General features: G+C 46.1%; 1 protein-coding gene across 1 annotated transcript in view; it reads left to right on the top strand.

Moving 5' to 3' along the window:
• The window catches only part of SLC38A5 (solute carrier family 38 member 5), a 56,447-nt gene extending 38,205 nt beyond the window's left edge, over positions 1-18,242 (top strand). The window contains exons 11-16 of the mRNA XM_077921469.1: positions 2,125-2,204; positions 2,995-3,095; positions 4,709-4,833; positions 6,338-6,482; positions 8,280-8,383; positions 9,445-18,242. Of these exons, the coding sequence (XP_077777595.1) occupies positions 2,125-2,204; positions 2,995-3,095; positions 4,709-4,833; positions 6,338-6,482; positions 8,280-8,383; positions 9,445-9,549 (660 nt within the window). The 3' untranslated portion in view covers positions 9,550-18,242. The remainder of the gene's footprint in view (positions 1-2,124; positions 2,205-2,994; positions 3,096-4,708; positions 4,834-6,337; positions 6,483-8,279; positions 8,384-9,444) is intronic.
• The last annotated feature ends 554 nt before the right edge of the window (positions 18,243-18,796 follow it).

Below are 18,796 nucleotides of genomic sequence, written 5' to 3'. Positions count from 1 at the left end.
TGCCCTGTCCCAGCTCCTGCCAACCTAGCAGTTCGAAAGCATGCCAGTGCAAGCAGATAAATAGGTACCACTGCACCAGGAAGGTAAACAGTGTTGCTGTGCGCTCTAGTTTCTGTTACGGTGTCCCATTGCACCAGAAGCTGTTTAGTCATGCTGACTGCATGACCCGGAAAAGCTGTCTGTGGGCAAACGCCGGCTCCCTCAGCCTGAAGGCGAGATGAGCGCTGCAACCCCATAGTCACCTTTGACTGGACTTGATCTGTCCAGGGATCCTTTACCTTTTACATTTTACTTCAGAAATACAAGGAAGGCATTTAATTTTCCAGTAAGTGAGGAAGAAGAATGCCAAGCAAACTTGAGTAAAAACTACTGGCTCATTTGGACTTCCTATGGACAGAGGACTCCAATAATTTGAGAAATTACGAAGCCAACCCCTGACAATTCTGTTTCCAAAATGTTTATGTAGACATCAGAGACTGTAATTCTGGAATGAAGCTAGGATTACTTTTACTCATAAAACATATCAAGGTAGTTTAAACCAGGAATGGGCAACCTTTTCCATGAAGGGCCACTTCTCCTCAGGGGTGGCATACTAGTGGTGGGCAGGATTGGTGCAAAAAATGGGTGGAGCCCCTCCTTTTCTGCCACTCCCCTGGCACTCATTTCACCCACTTTTCGTTATGTGACCCTGAGGTCACAGGCTGCCAATTCCTGGTATGGACCTACTGAACTGGGACCTGCTGAATTTTCCCTGCATAATTGACTGATCAGTTTAAAAAAAGACAGTCTGTAAGTATCAACTTCAGGAACAGGTTTCATATTTAGGGATGAACTTCTCAGGTAATATCAGAACAGCCTTTGCTATAATTAATTCCCGAAATGCTATAATAGTGAAGAAGCCACTGAGAAGTTCATGGATGCAGATGAAGCATTTGATGCGCTAGAATGGTAATTTATCTTCTCACTTTTAGAAAGATTCAATCTGCAGAGATTGCCATGAATTCTCATATACCAGTTGTGAAGCAAAGGATGGCCAAACTCTAGTATGATGCCCCAGTGTCAAAACCTTACTATAATGGTAAGGCACAGGAAGGGAAAGAGCACAGAAAAATGTGTAAATATACATCTTCCATTTTGGAAATTTAAACATGGCATTGACATCAGTGTTTGCCATTGCTTTTCAGTTTTGCCAGTAGCTTACTTCTGAATTTGTAGCTCCTGTTTTCATTGCCCCAGTATGTTTAATAATAATAATAATAATAATAATAATAATAATAATAATAGTAAGAAGTAATAGATCCCAAAAATAATTCAATTCATTTTAGTGTTGTTTAATAGCAGGCGTAGGAACCTCCACTCCTCAGACCAAATACGGCTCATCAGGCCTCTGATTCCAGTCCAATTGGCTTATGCATGTCACATCCTTGCCAGTACAGTGGTACCTCTGGTACTAATTCGTTCCAGTACAGTGGTACCTCTGGTACTAATTCGTTCCAGAGGTCCGTTCTTAACCTGAGGGACCACTTTAGCTAATGGGGCCTCCTGCTACTGCTACACAATTTCTGTTCTCATCCTGAGGTAAATTCTTAACCTGAGGTACTACTTCCGGGTTAGCGGAGTCCGTAACCCGAAGTGTTTGTAACCCGAGGTGTTTGTAACCCAAGGTACCACTGTATAGAAGTCAGTCAGAATGGCAAAGCAAGGATAGGGTGCTTTGTGTTGCTTAGCTGACAGCCAGTTGGGCAGGCAAAGTAGAGGTTTGTGTTGCTATTCCACCAGCCCAATCAGCTGCCATTTCCACACTGCATGTGAGAAAGGGAGCCCCATTTGCACTGCACTGTATGAAGATAAATGGGTGAGTGTGAATTTGTGAGCCAAAGTCCAATGCACAGAGCTTAACAAAGTGCTTGAGAGCCAGCTAGTTGTTGGGTGCTTGGAAACTGCAGTGCAAGAGTCTTTGCAGCTCCGGTAGCACCAAGTGCTGTGCATTGAAACTGCTATTGGAGCAAGACGCATTCTGCCCTTCCTTTAAAAAAAAAAGCAGAAAGGATATGCTGGAAGTCCTGGGTTTCAGATGTGGCAAGTGGAGCAGAGAATTGATTTATACTCCCTCTCCTTTCACAGACGGCCTACGCCATCCCCATCCTGGCATTTGCCTTTGTCTGCCATCCAGAAGTTCTGCCCATTTACACTGAGCTGCGCAGGTACGTAAACTGCAGGCATGATAGAAGGTTAAAAGAGGGGAAGCCTGTTCTTTTTCAACACTTTAAAAGGGGGTGAGGAAGGAGAGAGGGTAGGAGAAAGTGCAAAAGATTCCTCCCCCCCCCCAAGAAAAGGGAACATTGGACAGAAACTCTCCAAATGTAAGACGAATCTGGTTGCTGGATCATGCCAGTGGGATAGTCCCGTATCCTGTGGCCAGCCAAGTACTGTGGACAAGCCCACAAACAGGGCATGAGCCCAACAGCACTCTCCCCCCTTGTTTCCTGCAATAAGTTTCCCCAAACTACAGGGGTATTTTCTAACTGGGGGAAAGCGGGGGGCTAGAATAGGAGGAGCACATCACAAGGGAGCAAGGACAGCTTTCTTGACTTGAACCCGGGATGCTGCCTGGGGGTTGGATTCCCACCCAGCCATCATAAAACATCACCACACCCACTTGGAATCCAGCCAGTCGTCATCCCCAGGTCACATGAGTGGTAGGCGCCCTTCTCTTTGGGGAATGAGGGGTTGCCCCAGAGGCCTCTGGGATACCCTCTCAGGCCTTGGAGGGGGAACCTGTCGGGTTTGTGTGCTGCGTTTTGATTGGTGCTTGGGGACCAGCACTGACTGAAGGTATCCATCTTGAATGAGATAGACTTCCAATCTCCATTGTCTGGCAAGGGCTTGGGAGCCAGAAATCCTAGGTTCTGTTACCCCACACCGCTCTGAAAAGGGATTGGGGCTAAGTATAGGTTATAAACAGTAGACGTGAACTCTCTGTGCCTTGCCTAGGGCCTCCAAACGTCGGATGCAGAATGTAGCAAATGTCTCCATCCTCGCCATGTTTGTCATGTACCTGCTGACCGCCATTTTTGGCTACCTCACTTTCTACGGTAAGGAACAACCTCCCTCAGTAGGTAATAATGGGGGTCAAACCATTTAATTATCTTTCATGCACAGGAACAGAGAAGCGAACAGAGCCGTCCCTCCTATGAGGTAGAATGATGCAGTAGCATCACACCTCAAGGGTCATGAAACAGCAACACTTTGTTAGTTGCAGGTGGTAACCATTTTAGGCACATTCAATTGATGTGCAATCGCTGATGCACAGGTCCTTTTGGGCCTGAAAGAGTACGGAATAGGGGTGGGGCCTGTATTTAATTTACTATTGCTGTACAGTGGTACCTCGGTTTAAGAACAGTCCTGTTTACGAACGATTCGGTTTATGAACTCCACAAAACCGGAAGTAGTGTCCCAGTTTGCAAACTTTACCTCGGTCTAAAAACAGAATCCAAACGGTGGAAGGGCACCAACGGCAGGAGGCCTCATTGGGGAAAGCATGCCTCAGTTTAAGAACGGTTTCAGTTTAAGAACAGACTTCCGGAACGGATTAAGTTTGTAAACCAAGGTACCACTGTATAGTGTACTCAGAATAACTTCTCCACTCAATGGTACAGTCATGATAAAATGCACTTCTAGAACGTTATATCGGATACAAAATAAAAAATGAGTTGCACAACTGGTTGGTCTTCCTGCACTTGCATGTTTTTGTGTGCAAACCAAGTTGAAAGAAAAGGTGTACACATTCTTTTTTTGAGCATGCAGGCAACTGTCTTAAAAAAAATCCTAAGGGAATGTGTGCATATCCTGTTTGGTTCAGCTCCTGTCATGCTGGGGGCAAGGCAGATGGGAAGCGATCTTTAGGTAGCACAAAAAGTAAAGTCTTTTATTGTCTCAGAACAAGAAGCTTCCTGGCTGGACTGGCTCATACTGAGTCTGACCATTGGTCTATCTGGTTCAGCATCGTTTACAACAAGGGCAGCCAACCTTTTTATGCCAGGGAACAGACTTGGAATTTCAAGAAAGTGTCATGAGCATCAGTCACAAAATGGCTGCAATGAGGACATAGTATATATATCACAAAATGGCTGTTGTGGGGTGTGCATGACACAAAATGGCTGCCACAGGCGTGACATAAAGGCTTCAGTGTTGGAGAGGCTGAGCAGGAATAGTGAACTGTCATTCCCAGCGGATTTTTGAGGGGATATTTATGGAGACCTGTTGTGGGTTCCATGGGAGATGCTGGTGGGCACATTGGCAACCGTGGGCACCATGTTGGAAATCTCTGGTCTCCCCTTATTGGCAACAGTTTGGCAGGGTTTCAGACAAGTCTTTCCCAGCCCTACCTAAAGTTGATGTGGATTGAACCTGGGACTTTGTGCATAAAAAGCACATGCTCTCTCTCTCGCTGCGCTACATCTCTTCCTTTCCTGGCCAAAGATTGATGCTGGCACAAAGCCTGAATCCACACCCCGATGTCACTCCTGTCTTCAGCTCAAGATCTTTTGCCAGCTTGAGAACTAATGCCGTTGTGGCGTCCTAAAGTACCCTCTTAAGGACCTTTCTGAAGTCCCAGTCAAAAGCCCTCCCATCTGGCCCCAGACCCTGTCGTTTCTTGTCCTCCACCTCTCGGACTGATGAGTATATCTCTTCTCCTTTCTGGCAGAGAGTGTTGAAGCAGAGATGCTGCACACTTATATCAAAGTTGACGCCATGGACAAGCTCATCCTCTCTGTGCGGTTGGCTGTGCTGATGGCTGTGACACTCACGGTGCCTGTGGTTCTGTTTCCGGTAAGAGACTGCCTTTTTCATCCCCTGTTGCAGCGTCAAATGGCTTTCCTCCCTGCAGCCAGACAGGTTATAGCGAGTAATTGGAAAAATGCAGAACTGCTAGGGGTGAACCAATGGAGGAAAAAACTGAATAATATTATAATTTTAGAATATCTAACTGGGAAGATACATAGAATGAAAGGGTTTAACGTCAGTGAGAAAGAGGAGGATTGGTTTGAGAAGATATTGAATTATTTGAGTAGGTTTGAACTATTTGGGGCAATTAAAATGTTACAAGTTAAATAAACCTGTGGAAGGAGGAGTGTTAAGGTATATAGAAGTGTAAAAAGGTAAAGGTAAAGGGATCCCTGACGATTAGGTCCAGTCGTGGCCGACTCTGGGGTTGCGGCGCTCATCTTGCTTTATTGGCTGAGGGAGCCGGTGTACAGCTTCCAGGTCATGTGGCCAGCATGACTAAGCTGCTTCTGGCGAACCAGAGCAGCACATGGAAACACCGTTTACCTTCCCGCTGGAGCGGTACCTATTTATCTACTTGCACTCTGATGTGCTTTCGAACTGCTAGGTTGGCAGGAGCAGGGACCGAGCAACGGGAGCTCACCCCGTTGCGGGGATTTGAACCACCGACCTTCTGATCGGCAAGCCCTAGGCTCTGTGGTTTAATCCACAGCGCCACCTGAGTCCTGCCTATAGAAGTGTACATATGGTTAATTTGAATATGTATATTATTGAATATTGTATACCCAGCGTATCAGCCGCCTGGGGGATTTCACTGTTTGTGTTTTGGTGGTTGGTTAAAAATTAAAACAAAAATGGCTTTCCTCCCCAAAGCACCTGCACTTAGTTTCTCCAATCTGCCTCCCTTCGTCTCTCGCTGCCATCCCAATTCACTGTCAGAATCGGGACCCGCATTCTGAGGTCAGGGATGAGGCAACTTTTGGCCCTCCAGATTTTGCTGAACTACAAGTCTCACCAACTGCAGCTGGTCACCGCTAATGGGACTTGTAGTTCAGCAACATCCGGGGAGCCAGAAGATTTCAAACATCTGATTTAGGCACTTGCTTAAACCAGGCTTTCCCTGAGAGGTGATCCAGCTATGTTGATCTGCTGATCTGATCTTTTGCTCGACTGATGCATTCTGTATTTGTTTTATCAATGTAATTTAATTGTTGAATTGTTGTTTGCTACCATGATGTGTATCTAGGCATTGACAGTATAGGGATTTCTTTGCAAATACGTAAAAATAAAATTAAAGCCCCTGCCTTTGAGCAAAGACAACCCAGTGCCCCGTAAAGGCTAGCATTGGTCCTGGGATAAAGCTATTGGTTGTTTTTGCTGTGGCAGAGAGATAAAGCTAAAAAGCTATCTCTCTTGCCGTGGCAGAGAGATAAAGCTACCACCCTGGAGACTTGCATTTGAACAGCGAGTGACAGAGATCTCTTGCGTATCCCTTACTGCCTCTTTGCCCAGTATAGCTCACACTCTCAATTCCCACCACCCACCACAGATCCGCAGGGCCATCCAGCAGTTGCTGTTTCACAAAAAGGATTTCAGCTGGGTCCGCCATGTCATCATTGCCTGCTGCCTCCTTGTTATTGTCAACCTTCTTGTCATCTTCGTGCCAAACATCAAGGACATTTTTGGAGTCATTGGTATGTATGACCTGTGTTAGGAAGGCGTAGCAGAGGGGCTCAGGGCTGGGCTTGACCTTAACATTCATGATTTGATCAGCAACCTCACAAGCAGTTTTTTAAAAACTGGATATTGGGTGCCTGGAGGTGAGCAGGGTTTAGCATGCGGCAGTGAGTTTTAGAGTTTGTGGACAGGGAACCTCATATTTGTGTCTAATGATAACCTCTGCGGTGTGTGTGGATTGATTGTGTGTGTGTATGTGTGTGTGTGTGTGTGTGTGTGTGTGTGTGTGTATAAACATATCATTTCCAACAATCATTTAACATAACTTCTTATACATTTTAGACTTTCATAAAACAACCTCTGATGATTTTCCGTTCTTTATCACTTATTCTGCATTTCTTAATTTCTCTGTTACTCTTAATTATCATTAACTAATAATTCTCCTCATAATCTTTCTTGCAATCTTTCAAATAGTCCTCCTTACAGAACTTCTTGCAGTCCTACTAGCATAATCAGTTCATTACAATTGCTTTTAAAGTAGTTCATATATTTACTCCAGTCTTCTAAGAATCTCTGGTTCCGCAGGTTTATCAAATCCTTCCTGTTAATTTATCTAATTCTGCATAGTCCATTAATTTCACCCACCGTTCTTCTTTCGTCGGTAATTCTTCTTGCTTCCATTTTTGTGCCAATAAGTGTGTGTGGGTTGTTGGAGCAGGTGGGGTGGGCGATTTTCTTGAGATCGTGCCAGGGAGGCATGATCTCAATATGGGTGACACCTGGCTTGAGAGCAGTACATGTGAAAAGGATCTAGGAGTCTTGGTTGACCACAAACTTGACATGAGCCAACAGTGTGACGCGGCAGCTAAAAAAGCCAATGCAATTCTGGGCTGCATCAATAGGAGTATAGCATCTAGATCAAGGGAAGTAATAGTGCCACTGTATTCTGCTCTGGTCAGACCTCACCTGGAGTACTGTGTCCAGTTCTGGGCACCACAGTTCAAGAAGGACACTGACAAACTGGAATGTGTCCAGAGAAGGGCAACCAAAATGGTCAAAGGCCTGGAAACGATGCCTTATGAGGAACGGCTAAGGGAGCTGGGCATGTTTAGCCTGGAGAAGAGGAGGTTAAGGGGTGATATGATAGCCATGTTCAAATATATAAAAGGATGTCATATAGAGGAGGGAGAAAGGTTGTTTTCTGCTGCTCCAGAGAAGCGGACACGAAGCAATGGATCCAAACTACAAGAAAGAAGATTCCACCTAAACATTAGGAAGAACTTCCTGACAGTAAGAGCTGTTCGACAGTGGAATTTGCTGCCAAGGAGTGTGGTGGAGTCTCCTTCTTTGGAGGTCTTTAAGCAGAGGCTTGACAACCATATGTCAGGAGTGCTCTGATGGTGTTTCCTGCTTGGCAGGGGGTTGGACCCGATGGCCATTGTGGTCTATTCCAACTCTATGATTCTATGAGGGAAGTGTCCTGTTCTGGAGAGTGTCTTAAAGGATCGACCCTCTGACCTGGAGACTGGAACTCATTCTTTGCTCCTTGGTGTGGTCTGCTCCCTGAGCTGTTGGACTGGCAAGGTGACAATGGAAGCCTTTGGTTCCTTGGCATGGGGGGGGTGCCTTTGAGAGCCCTGGTGCTGCAGAACCTGGTTTCAGGGGCTGCTGTCTGCCAGACTCTGATTCAGGGGTCCTTTGATCACCAACATCAGACTCAGAGTCCGGATGTGATGCTGCTTTGAATGTATGGCATAGGTATTAACCTAACATACCGAAGAATATGTTCCCTTTTCTGACTCTTCCCCCCTCAGGAGCCACGTCGGCCCCCAGCCTCATCTTTATCCTCCCAAGCATCTTCTACATCCGCATTATCCCCAACGAGAAAGAGCCCCTGAGATCCAGATCCAAAATACAGGTACCAGATGCTGGCCGGTGGGTGGGAATGTGAGAGGGAAGGGAAAGTGGTTCAACACAGTAGGCCAAAGGAAATGGAGGCGGGAGCTCAGTCAAGGATGAGATGAGCCCATGGGAGGCCAGGTGAAAGTGTAGCTGTTCCAAGCTTTTCTTGGCTGAAAATGCATTTATTTTTATCCTGCTTTTCAGACAGTTCACCTCCATTAAAAGAGAGAGAGAGAGAGAAGCCCTGTCGATGAGTTTGCAAAGATATACAAGGGAAGCGAATAGGTAGCATAGCTGTCAACTTTCCCCTTTTCTTGCGAGGAATCCTATTCGGAATAAGGGAATTTCCCTTTAAAAAAGGGAAACATTGATAGCTATGATAGGTAGAGAGGGGATTCAAGCTAAGATTGAGTATAGGTGGCAAGAGGAAGGGTTTGGGTGTTCTAGGCTGTGGGAGATGCCTGTTCACCCATGAAACTTCCAAGCCTAGTTTGTTGAAGACATGCAATTGGTCCGCCACACCTTCTAGCTGCCCGTAAAAAATCATTTCAGCAATTGTCAACAAAATCACAGCCGACTTTCAGGTCTCTCTGAGACTCCTTAGACACCGTAGTAAGGCATGTAAAAGGTATATATAAAAGGTAGAATGTACCATATAAAAGTTAGAATAAGGCTGAATCCAAGAACTAACATGGCAAGTGGGATACTCATTTCCAAGTAGGGGGACAGCCCCCTCTTTCCCTCCCCATTAGACCATGCAACCCCTCCATCTCTCCCCACTGAAGCTTGCAAGGTACTGTATTTTTTGCTCTATAAGACAAACTTTCCCCCTCCTAAACAGTAAGGGGAAATGTGTGTGCGTCTTATGGAGCGAATGCAGGCTGCGCAGCTATCCCAGAAGCCAGAACAGCAAGAGGGATCGCTGCGCAGTGGACCCTCTTGCTGTTCTGGCTTCTGGGATTCAGAATATATTTTTTTCTTGTTTTCCTCCTCCAAAAACTAGGTGCGTCTTATGGTCAAAATACAGTAATTGGAACTGGACGGTGGGTATCATGCCTTCCTCTTTGTCCTTCACAGGCTGCCTGCTTTGCTGCCCTTGGCTTCGTTTTCATGGTGATGAGCCTGAGTTTCATCATTGCCGACTGGGTAACGACAGGGAAGAGCAGCGGAGTGGGGCACTAACCCCCTCCGTCCCCCCAAAGACACAGTGGTTCTTACCAGGGAGGACCATTTACTGACAGAGACGTGCCATCGCCCCCTCCTGTTCACCCTCGCTCATCCTGGAACGACACCTCCTGTCCATCGCTGTGGGGAAGTGATGGAAAGAACCCTTCGTGGTCATGACAAAGTAACCTGGAACGGCATGGGCGGGGAGCTTCTCTTTGGCCCCTCTGGGCTCTGGGGCCACGAAACAGGTGATCAGAAAGAGGCTGCCCGTTGCCACGGAGCTAGCATAAGCTCTCCTCGTTGGTCAGTTTTGGTGCTATGACAACACAAGTGACCGTTACATGCTTTCAGCTCCTTTGGTAGGAGCACAGAGCTCCTGGCCTTCTTTTCCTCTTTGGCAATCAGGCCATGGCCAGCCGTTGCTTGGCACAACAAAACTGCGTGGAGTTTTGGGTTTACACTTTTTTGTGGGGGACGGGGGTGGGTCCAGGATAATAGCGCTGTCTCGCACGCTCTCTGTCTGTCTCAGCATTTCGTCATCGTTGCCATTACGGGAGGATACTCTGGGCGTCCCTCTTTTGTCGTTGCAGCAGTGGTGCCCGGCTGTCTCCTCTGTTGTGTTGCCAAGCATGCAAACGGGCTCCTGCTCTTTTTGCTGCCATGGGGGCAGAGCCTCCACCTCACTTCTCTGTTCCTCTGCCTGGTACCAACTATGCCCGCTGTGCCTGGGGGGTTGTGGCCCCACGTTGGAGTGCCAAAAGCCAACGGTGCCCCTAGTGGACAATCTAATTTATTTGCTCATATTTAATTTGGACCTAGGGACGCGGGTGGTGCTGTGGGTTAAACCACAGAGCCTAGGGCTTGCCGATCAGAAGGTCGGCGGTTCGAATCCCCGCGACGGGGTGAGCTCCCGTTGTTCGGTCCCTGCTCCTGCCAACCTAGCAGTTCGAAAGCACTTCAAAGTGCAAGTAGATAAATAGGTACCGCTCCGGCGGGAAGGTAAACGGCATTTCCGTGCGCTGCTCTGGTTCGCCAGAAGCGGCTTAGTCATGCTGGCCACATGACCCGGAAGCTGTACGCTGACTCCCTCGGCCAATAAAGCGAGATGAGTGCCGCAACCCCAGAGTCGGCCACAACTGGACCTAACAGTCAGGGGTCCCTGGACCTAACTTGGACCTAATTTGGACCTAATTTGGACCTGGCTACCAGACCAAAGATTACAAAGATAACCACCCTGGTGTCGTCATACTTGGTGTCAGGGTTTCTGTTTTTTTTCTGATAGGGCCGAGGTCTGGGGTGTTGAAACGAGGGAGGGTGGGCAGACTGGACTCCTGGGCACCCTCTTCCCAGCTCTTAGGTGGATGTGGTGTTACAGCAGGAGCTTTGGAAACAAGGTATTGAAGGTAGCAGGAAGGAATTGGCTTGGTGGAGTCCCCTCATCTCGTTGCTTAGGAGAAGGTCCTTGTGCTGTCCTGTTGCAGAGCAATGTTGGATTTCTCCTAAGGCCACCTAGGAAAGATTAATTCTTCTTAATACTGAAATGCTGCCAGGTTGATTCCCTTTGGAAAACTCCCTGGGCTACACTATTGACTATCCTTACATTAGGTTGGGGCTTCTCTCGTTTGCCCTTTTCAGAGCTCCTGAGATAGGCTGAGGCAGCTTTTCCGCAGCACAATGCATTGTAATTGACACTAATGTACAGCGAGCATGAAAAGGTCCAGCTGATGGACAATTCAAGCAAACCAATGATAAATGTTTACGCTACGGGTACTTCCGTATTATGACCTTAGTATGGACCTTTGTTTACGAGCTTTTCATGGCAAATCTACATGATGGCATCGTCAAATTGTCTTCCTTCTGCAATTTTTACCTATGCAACTTCCTTCTGTCTTCTTTCAGACTACAGTTTTTTTAAAAAAATTAAAACAGGATTGTAGGGCAGTCTTTACACTTGCGGATCACCTTAAGCACTATTTTTCCACCTGCTATAAAGATGCCATTGTGACCTTTCTGGTCTGTGACATTTTAGCCAGCTGTCAATCTTCTAATTTGCTCCTTCTGCCTATGCTCTTTTTTAAAAATTAAAATAGTTACACAAAAGCACTTAAATGAAAAAGGTACTTTAGTGTTGTTGGTTTTTTAAAAACAAAACCAGACGCCACACACTGCCATTCTCCTTTTCGTATTCAGTGCCGTTTGATTTCTTTGGTGTTGTTTTTAATTTAGTTTTTTTCTTACTTTATAACACTGAAGTGATCTTGCAACGACGCTGAATTTTTACAAAGCACTTTAGCCCGTACCTTTTACAAAAATGATTCAAGAATCAATTGGAGGCAATTGCTGTAAGATGCTATTCTCGGGTGAATTGTTGCTCCCTTTTTTGTATGGTTGTGTTAGGTGTAAACAGAACATGTGCAGAAATTGCAATTTCCTCCCCCTCCAAAGCACGGGAAGCCCATTGCAGTTCTGCATGCAGCTTAAAGCAGAAGTGCTTGGCCAGTGTTGAGAGCCACCAGCCTGTAAGTACCGTATTTTTCGCCCTATAGGACACACTTTCCCCCCTCCAAAAATGAAGGGGAAATGTTTGTGCGTCCTATGGGGTGAATGCAGGCTTTCGCTGAAGCCTGGAGAGTGAGAGGCGTCGGTGCGCACTGAACCCTCTTGCTCTCCAGGCTTCAGGAAGCCATCCGCAAGCTTTGCGAGCCCGGTGGGACTTCCCGCGGGTTCGCAAGGCTTGCGGGCAGCAGCCTGCAGCCCGAAGCACAGGGCGCGCTCCGGAGGGCGCCCCGTGCTTCGTGCAGATGTCCGCAAGCCTTGCAAGCCCGCAGGAACTCCCGCGGCTGGGGGGGGGGATATTTTTTTTTATTCTCCCCCCCCCCCAAAAAAACGAGGTGCGCCCTATGGGCCAGTGTGCCCTATAGGGCGAAAAATACAGTACCTTATGATCTTTCCCCATTCCATGCCATTTCCTCCTCTTCCTGCACCCCTCCCCCCAGCCTGGAATCCTTTCTTCATTTTCTCTTTGAACCCTGTTGCAAAACAACAGCAGAGACCTGAACTACAGCCTGCTAGAGCCCCGATGTATTTTGCCAGTTGGGTCAGAGCAGTCCCTACGGGGTGGCATAGCCGTTCTCAGACAGTGCTGTTTTAAAGGCAGCAAATTACCAACTATAGCCTTCATTTCTGCCGCTGTGCCAGAGGGGAAAGGGGATCACGCCCTTTGGGTTTTCTGCCCCCAGCACCAAAATGCAGTGGACTGTATTACACACTGGACGTTTAGCATGAAGGCGAAATGAAGCAGTGAAATGGAAACGGGGGTACCATCCTCTTCTGTCGAATTCCCTTTGCCTGTCTGGCAAGAATTGTGCCAGGGCAATTTTCTAGATCTGGAACCTTCAGTGTCCTGTCTCTTCTTACATCTCCAGCTATTTTGTCTTTTCCTCCTCATTTGTCCACCCCTTTTTTACACAGATATCAGAAATCATCCTGGCCTCCGTGCCAGTACCCAAGGATACTGCTGTTACCATGGAGACAATGCTTCCTTATTTCTCCATATATTAATGTTCCTTTGAGTGGTGTTGTGCGAGTGTTGAACTAGTTGTGGCCGTGCCTTGCTATTGCTGGTGGGTGGCAATCTGTGAAGGCTGGTCAGCAGCCACAACTGGTAACCACTTAGAATTATGGACTTGAAAGGGATCTCAAAAGATAATCTAGTTCAGTGTGATGCAGGAAATCCACTGCTGTGGCACCTCTGATAAGTGACCGTCCTGCATCTCCTTTGAAACCTCTTAAGAAAGGAGAGTCCACTATCTTCCAAGGCAGCGTGGGGACAGCTTGTATGGTCAGGAAGTTCTTAACGTTTAGTCAGAAATCCTCTTTTTTGTTTTTGAATTCTCTGGTTTGGATCCTACCTTCTGGAGTGACAGGCAACAAATTAATTTCATCATCTATGGATGGTAGCACTAATTCATGCCTTCCAAATACTTGAAGGTGGCTAGCAGATTGCCTTCTATGTACAGTGGTACCTCGGGTTACAGACACTTTGGATTGCAGACGCTTTGGGTTGCAAACTCCACTAACCAGGAAGTAGTTGTTCCAGGTTAAGAACTTTACCCCAGGATAAGAACAGAAATTACATGCCAGCGGCAGCGGGAGGCCCCATTAGCAAAAGCACTCTTCAGGTTAAGAACCATTTCAGGTTGAGAATGGACCTCTGGAACAAATTAAGTTCTCAACCCAAGGTACCACTGTACTGTGGAGATGGTGGTCACCATATCTCAGGGATGGCAAACCAGACATTGCTGGACTGCAACTCCCATCACCCCGATGGTTGCCCTTACTGGCTGGAGTAGGTGGGAGTTGGGGACAGATATCCCCATCCCAAGCCTACCACCACATGTTCCCAGGCTTGATTTGAAAATAGTACATGATGATAAATCTCCCCTGGACCACATTTTCTCTATCATCAATAATAAGCCATCAGTAACATATCTAAAACCAATGTTTTAGATGCATTAAACTATATCTGCTTCTTTTACCTGCCTCCATTCACTTAATGGCAATCTTGGGAGCTCAATATTTTCTATTTTCTTTTTCTTTCTAGCTTTTCTTCTTCTTCTAATTGGACAGATTGGGAACTGAGATCCTTGGTGGCTTAGTTTAATGGTCTTGACTCACTTTTTTTGGTAAATCTTATTTATTGATTTTGCACACACAAAAAGCAAGAGAAAAGCAAAACAAAAAAGACCATAAAATATCCATTGATTTCCCATCCTCCTCTTCCGTAGTTTCAATATTTACCTTTAGATGTGGCATATTTCGCATATACTATTCAATGCATACATTTTAACCTATTTATCTCAATAATTAACGCTGACGCTCATATTTCAAGTCCTGCTCGCGTTTTCATCTTGCTATAATAGTTCTTTAAATGCTCAATAAAAGGTCTCCAGTCCTCAAGGAATTTTTCATCATTTTGGTCTCTAATCTTTGCTTTTAATCTTGCCAGTTCTGCATACTCCATTGTTTTCAAAAGCCAATCTTCCTTTGTTGGAACCTCTCCTTCTTTCTATCTTTGGTCTTTGGGCATACAATATTCGTGCTGCTGTTGTTATATACATAAATAAGTTAGCCAATTCTTTTGATACATCATTATTTATAATTCCTAAAAGAACAGCTTCGGGTTTCTTGGGAAACGATCAACTTGAACATCTTTTTAATCTCATTATGTATCATTTCTCAATAGTCTTGACTCAATTTCATTAGAGTTGTGCATTCTCTTAACAGATACCACGACGTGCCATGTAGTTCCTGCTGCTATATTACCTAATTTGGGGAGGGGGGACTTTTTAAGAATCATAAGAGTTGCAGAGGACCTCATTTAATCTTCTGCTCAGTGTATGAAATCGAGAGATCTAGAACATCTCTCAACAGATGACTGTCTCTGCTTGAAGGCATTCAGCCAGAGAGCCTGCCCCATTGGTTCCATTGTCAAAGTGCTTTTGCTTCCAAGAGGTTTCTCCTAATGTTAATCCAAAATCTACCCTCCTGTAACTTAAGCCTTTGATATCTAGTCCTCTTCTTTAGGACTTCAGTCTTCGTCCTATCCCTGTGAGCATAACATCTATGCCCAAGTTGTTACTTAACTATTCACATGGCACCATCAATGTACTTGGCGCAACTTAAGCAATAATAATAATAAAATAGGTCCCTGCCATAAAGAGCTTGCAAATACAAGATTTAGATTAAATCGGAAATGATTAAGCTAGCAATATTAGGGTTCCTACGCCTTGCAGAAGGAGGGGTTTTTATCAGAGGCTTCTTGCATACTCAGGTGTTATAAAAGCCGGGACAGCTATATCTGCCAAAATACCTACACAACTTTTAAAAAGTACAGTGGTGCTTCGGGTCACAAACGCTTCAGGTTACAGACTCCACTAACCCGGAAGTAGTACCTCGGGTTAAGAAATTTACTTCAGGATGAGAACAGAAATTGTGTGGCACAGCAGGAGGCCCCATGAGCTAAAGTGGTACCTCGAGTTGAGAACACTTTCAGGTTAAGAACAGACCTCCAGAACGAATTAAATTCTTAACCAGAGGTACCACTGTACAAGAACCCTAATGTCGAAGGACTGGCCATTCCCAGGTTAACAGTGTAGTCCTATGCATGTAAAGTAAGCTTCATTTCGATCCAAGGGGCATACTACTAAGTATGGTTGCATAGGATTGCACATAAACTACTTTCCAGATCTGAAAGAGCCCACAACTCTGTGATCCACCTGCAAAGCGTCCCTGGGGACAGAGCTCCTAAGTAGAAGTATAATTATCATGGATCTTCTCATACAGTGATAAGAATTGTCCATTCTTGTGGGCACCCTACCCGTCCTATTCCATTTTACCTCCACCACAATATAATTTTATTTGGGACAGTCTTTAGCAAATGGGTGTTCTGGCTAGAGGTTTTCTTCTGAGTTTGCCTTCCAGTTTGTGTTGTTGTCACTTCCTTTGTGCACAGGTCTACCCTCTGTCTACCCAGAGCCCCTCCATATGGGCGTTTTAGCACAGGTGTGTTCTGTTGCATGCTCTTGACACAGTAATGCATTAACAGTGGATTTTTCCTGCTTTAGTTTCTTACGTGATGCTTGCCCAGTGCAACCACATTTTTGCCACAAAAAACCTATAACGCATCAGTTGTGGTATAAACAGTTGTGGGATTTCAGCAGGAAGTTACGGGATACTCACTGATTGGCATTGAAGCAGTGTGACCACCCCAAAACTTTTGCAGGCACACACAGTATTGATTCTGTACGACCACAAATAATCATGAATTTCACAATAAAAAGGATGCCTTGGGCCGGGTTAAGTTGTATGTACTGTTCCTATCAGATGACCTCAACATGTGGACCTATTTAACAGAAACTTGTTACAGTACTTGATTTACTACACGCATGTTTGCTAGTATGTATACTCAGCTTTGAAATCCTGAAACTGTACAGTGTTTGGGAACTTTGGAAATGCACACTTTGAAGTGAAGATTTCCACACAAGTGGTGTCCTCTCCTAAAACCAGTGGTAGCCATGGCTGCTTGCTGTCCATCCCACTCGAGGAGGAGCTACTTGTCCACACAACATAGTCTACCTGATTTCATCTGACATCTATTGCGGAACATGTCCTGCATCACTTCAAAAGCCATGCCACTGCTACTTCTAGGTGCCCAGTGGTGACCTAGAGGCCTCCCGAAACCCATGTCTCTGTTCACCCAATGAGTGCTTGTATATTTTGTCCTCGAGGTGCTAGCACCATCCCATTGCTGAGTCCACCCGATGGTCATTTTGAAACACAAGAGGAGAGGAGAAGCCTATCATAGTTGTCTAGACCAGTGAATGGTGTCTCTGGAGCTGGCCAGGGGGTGCTGGTTGCCAGGAGCTAAGGCAGCTTCGGAGTAAGCCCAGCCAGCCAGTCCACCAGACCTTGCTGTTGGGAATGGACAGAGAAGTGGGAGGCCTGGCAGGCAGTGGCTGTGTTGGCCTTTCTTGTGCTTGCTGTGTGAAAGGCCTGCATGGGAGGCTGAATGCCTGGTGCTGAAGGGAGCCTTTCCACCTTGCAGGCCCGGCAGCACTCGCTGCTGCCAGTGCTGCCTCCCCAGGTAAGATGCTGGCCTCACGTTCACCTTTGGCCAGTCTCTGTTGAGCCACTAAGGCTGGGGACGTCCTCTTCCTAGGCCCCTGTGGGGCAGTGTGAGAAGGCACCTCTCTTTGGGGCAGATGGGGCAGCTCAGAGAGCAAGGGCGGTGGCAATGGCTGCCCAGAGGACTCCCAAGGGGAGAGGAGATGAGGCTGAGGGAACCCTCAACAAGGGAGGGTATTTGAAAAAGGGTGAGAGGCTGCCAGCTCTGCAGGGAAGGGGTGACAGAACTGGGCTCCTGAGCCTCACAGGGGTGCCACAGAAAGAACGTACAGTGGTACCTTGGGTTACAGACACTTCAGGTTACAGATGCTTCAGGTTACAGACTCCACTAACCCAGAAATAGTACCTCGGGTTAAGAACTTTGCTTCAGGATGAGAACAGAAATTGCGGTGTGGCAGCAGCAGGAGGCCCCATTAGCTAAAGTGGTACCTCAGGTTAAGAACAGACCTCCAGAACGAATTAAGTTCTTAACCTGAGGTACCACTGTAGTTGGTCAAGGGAGCCGCAGACACAAAAAGGTGGAAAACCTCTGGCCTATATAGTAGTAGCTGCCTTCTTCCAGATCTAGTTAGATCTGGACCAGAATCAAGGAGAATGCTAGATAGGGCACCTTGCTGAGAGCATCCACCTGTACTGAGCCAATCACCTGGATGGAGGATCCATTTGTACCATTGATGGGATAGGCCTCTCTCACACACTTTACCTGTTCAGATCCCCGCCTTTATTTTTCTCCCCAGCTTCATACGTATATCTCACTACAAACGCACCTTCCCCACTCGCGTCCAGGTGACCTCTTAACTTTCTGTCCTTCCCTTCTCCCCGTGTCTGAAAATCTCTGGAAGTTTTTTATGTAGACTCAAGGGCTCTTATTTCTGCTTGGGGGTAGGGGAGGGATTTGGATTTAAGGGAGGAGGGAACACAAATTCAAAATGTGAAATGGATGTAAAGACACAGTATTTGTATAATTTTGGAATTCAATAAAGAATGACTGACTTTCCATTGAGGCAGTCTGAATGCTTTTATGTATGTGGTTTTTGTTTTATTTTAAATGTTCACATACTGCCTTTTAGGTACACGGCCTTCCAAAATGGTTTTTCAAACTTTTGTACATGTGTGCACATGTAATTTATACATGCAAACAAGCGTATTCGCTCATACATCCATTGTGACTCAACAAAGGAGGCAGGGGGAAAGAGTACATTGTTTTTGTGCCATCTTTCATATTTTAATATCAGGGAATTTGTTTTATTTATTTCATTTTTTAATATTTCTGCACTGCTTTTCTAAGCAAATGCCCATCCAAAGTGGTTTACCTCAGTCAAAACTGCAATTATTATTATTTTATTTTGTGTGTGTACACCCACCATTACAGAAAACTTATGGAATAAGACCTACCCAGCATCTATTTAGCTAACAGAACAAAAATGACCTGGGGGAAGGCCAGCCGAAACAAGTCTTTTAAGGCCTTCTGACCCTGATGTGTAGCCCTCGGCCACAGTTCTGCTGAGAAGGAGTTCTAAGTCTGTGCGGCCACCATGGAGAACCCCCCCCCCCCATGGTCACCCAGCTTATGGAT

Source organism: Podarcis muralis, chromosome 17 (assembly GCF_964188315.1).
Source record: "Podarcis muralis chromosome 17, rPodMur119.hap1.1, whole genome shotgun sequence".
Lineage (NCBI taxonomy): Eukaryota > Metazoa > Chordata > Lepidosauria > Squamata > Lacertidae > Podarcis > Podarcis muralis.
Note: the sequence above shows the minus strand (reverse complement) of the source record. Positions and strands in the feature narration are given on the sequence as shown.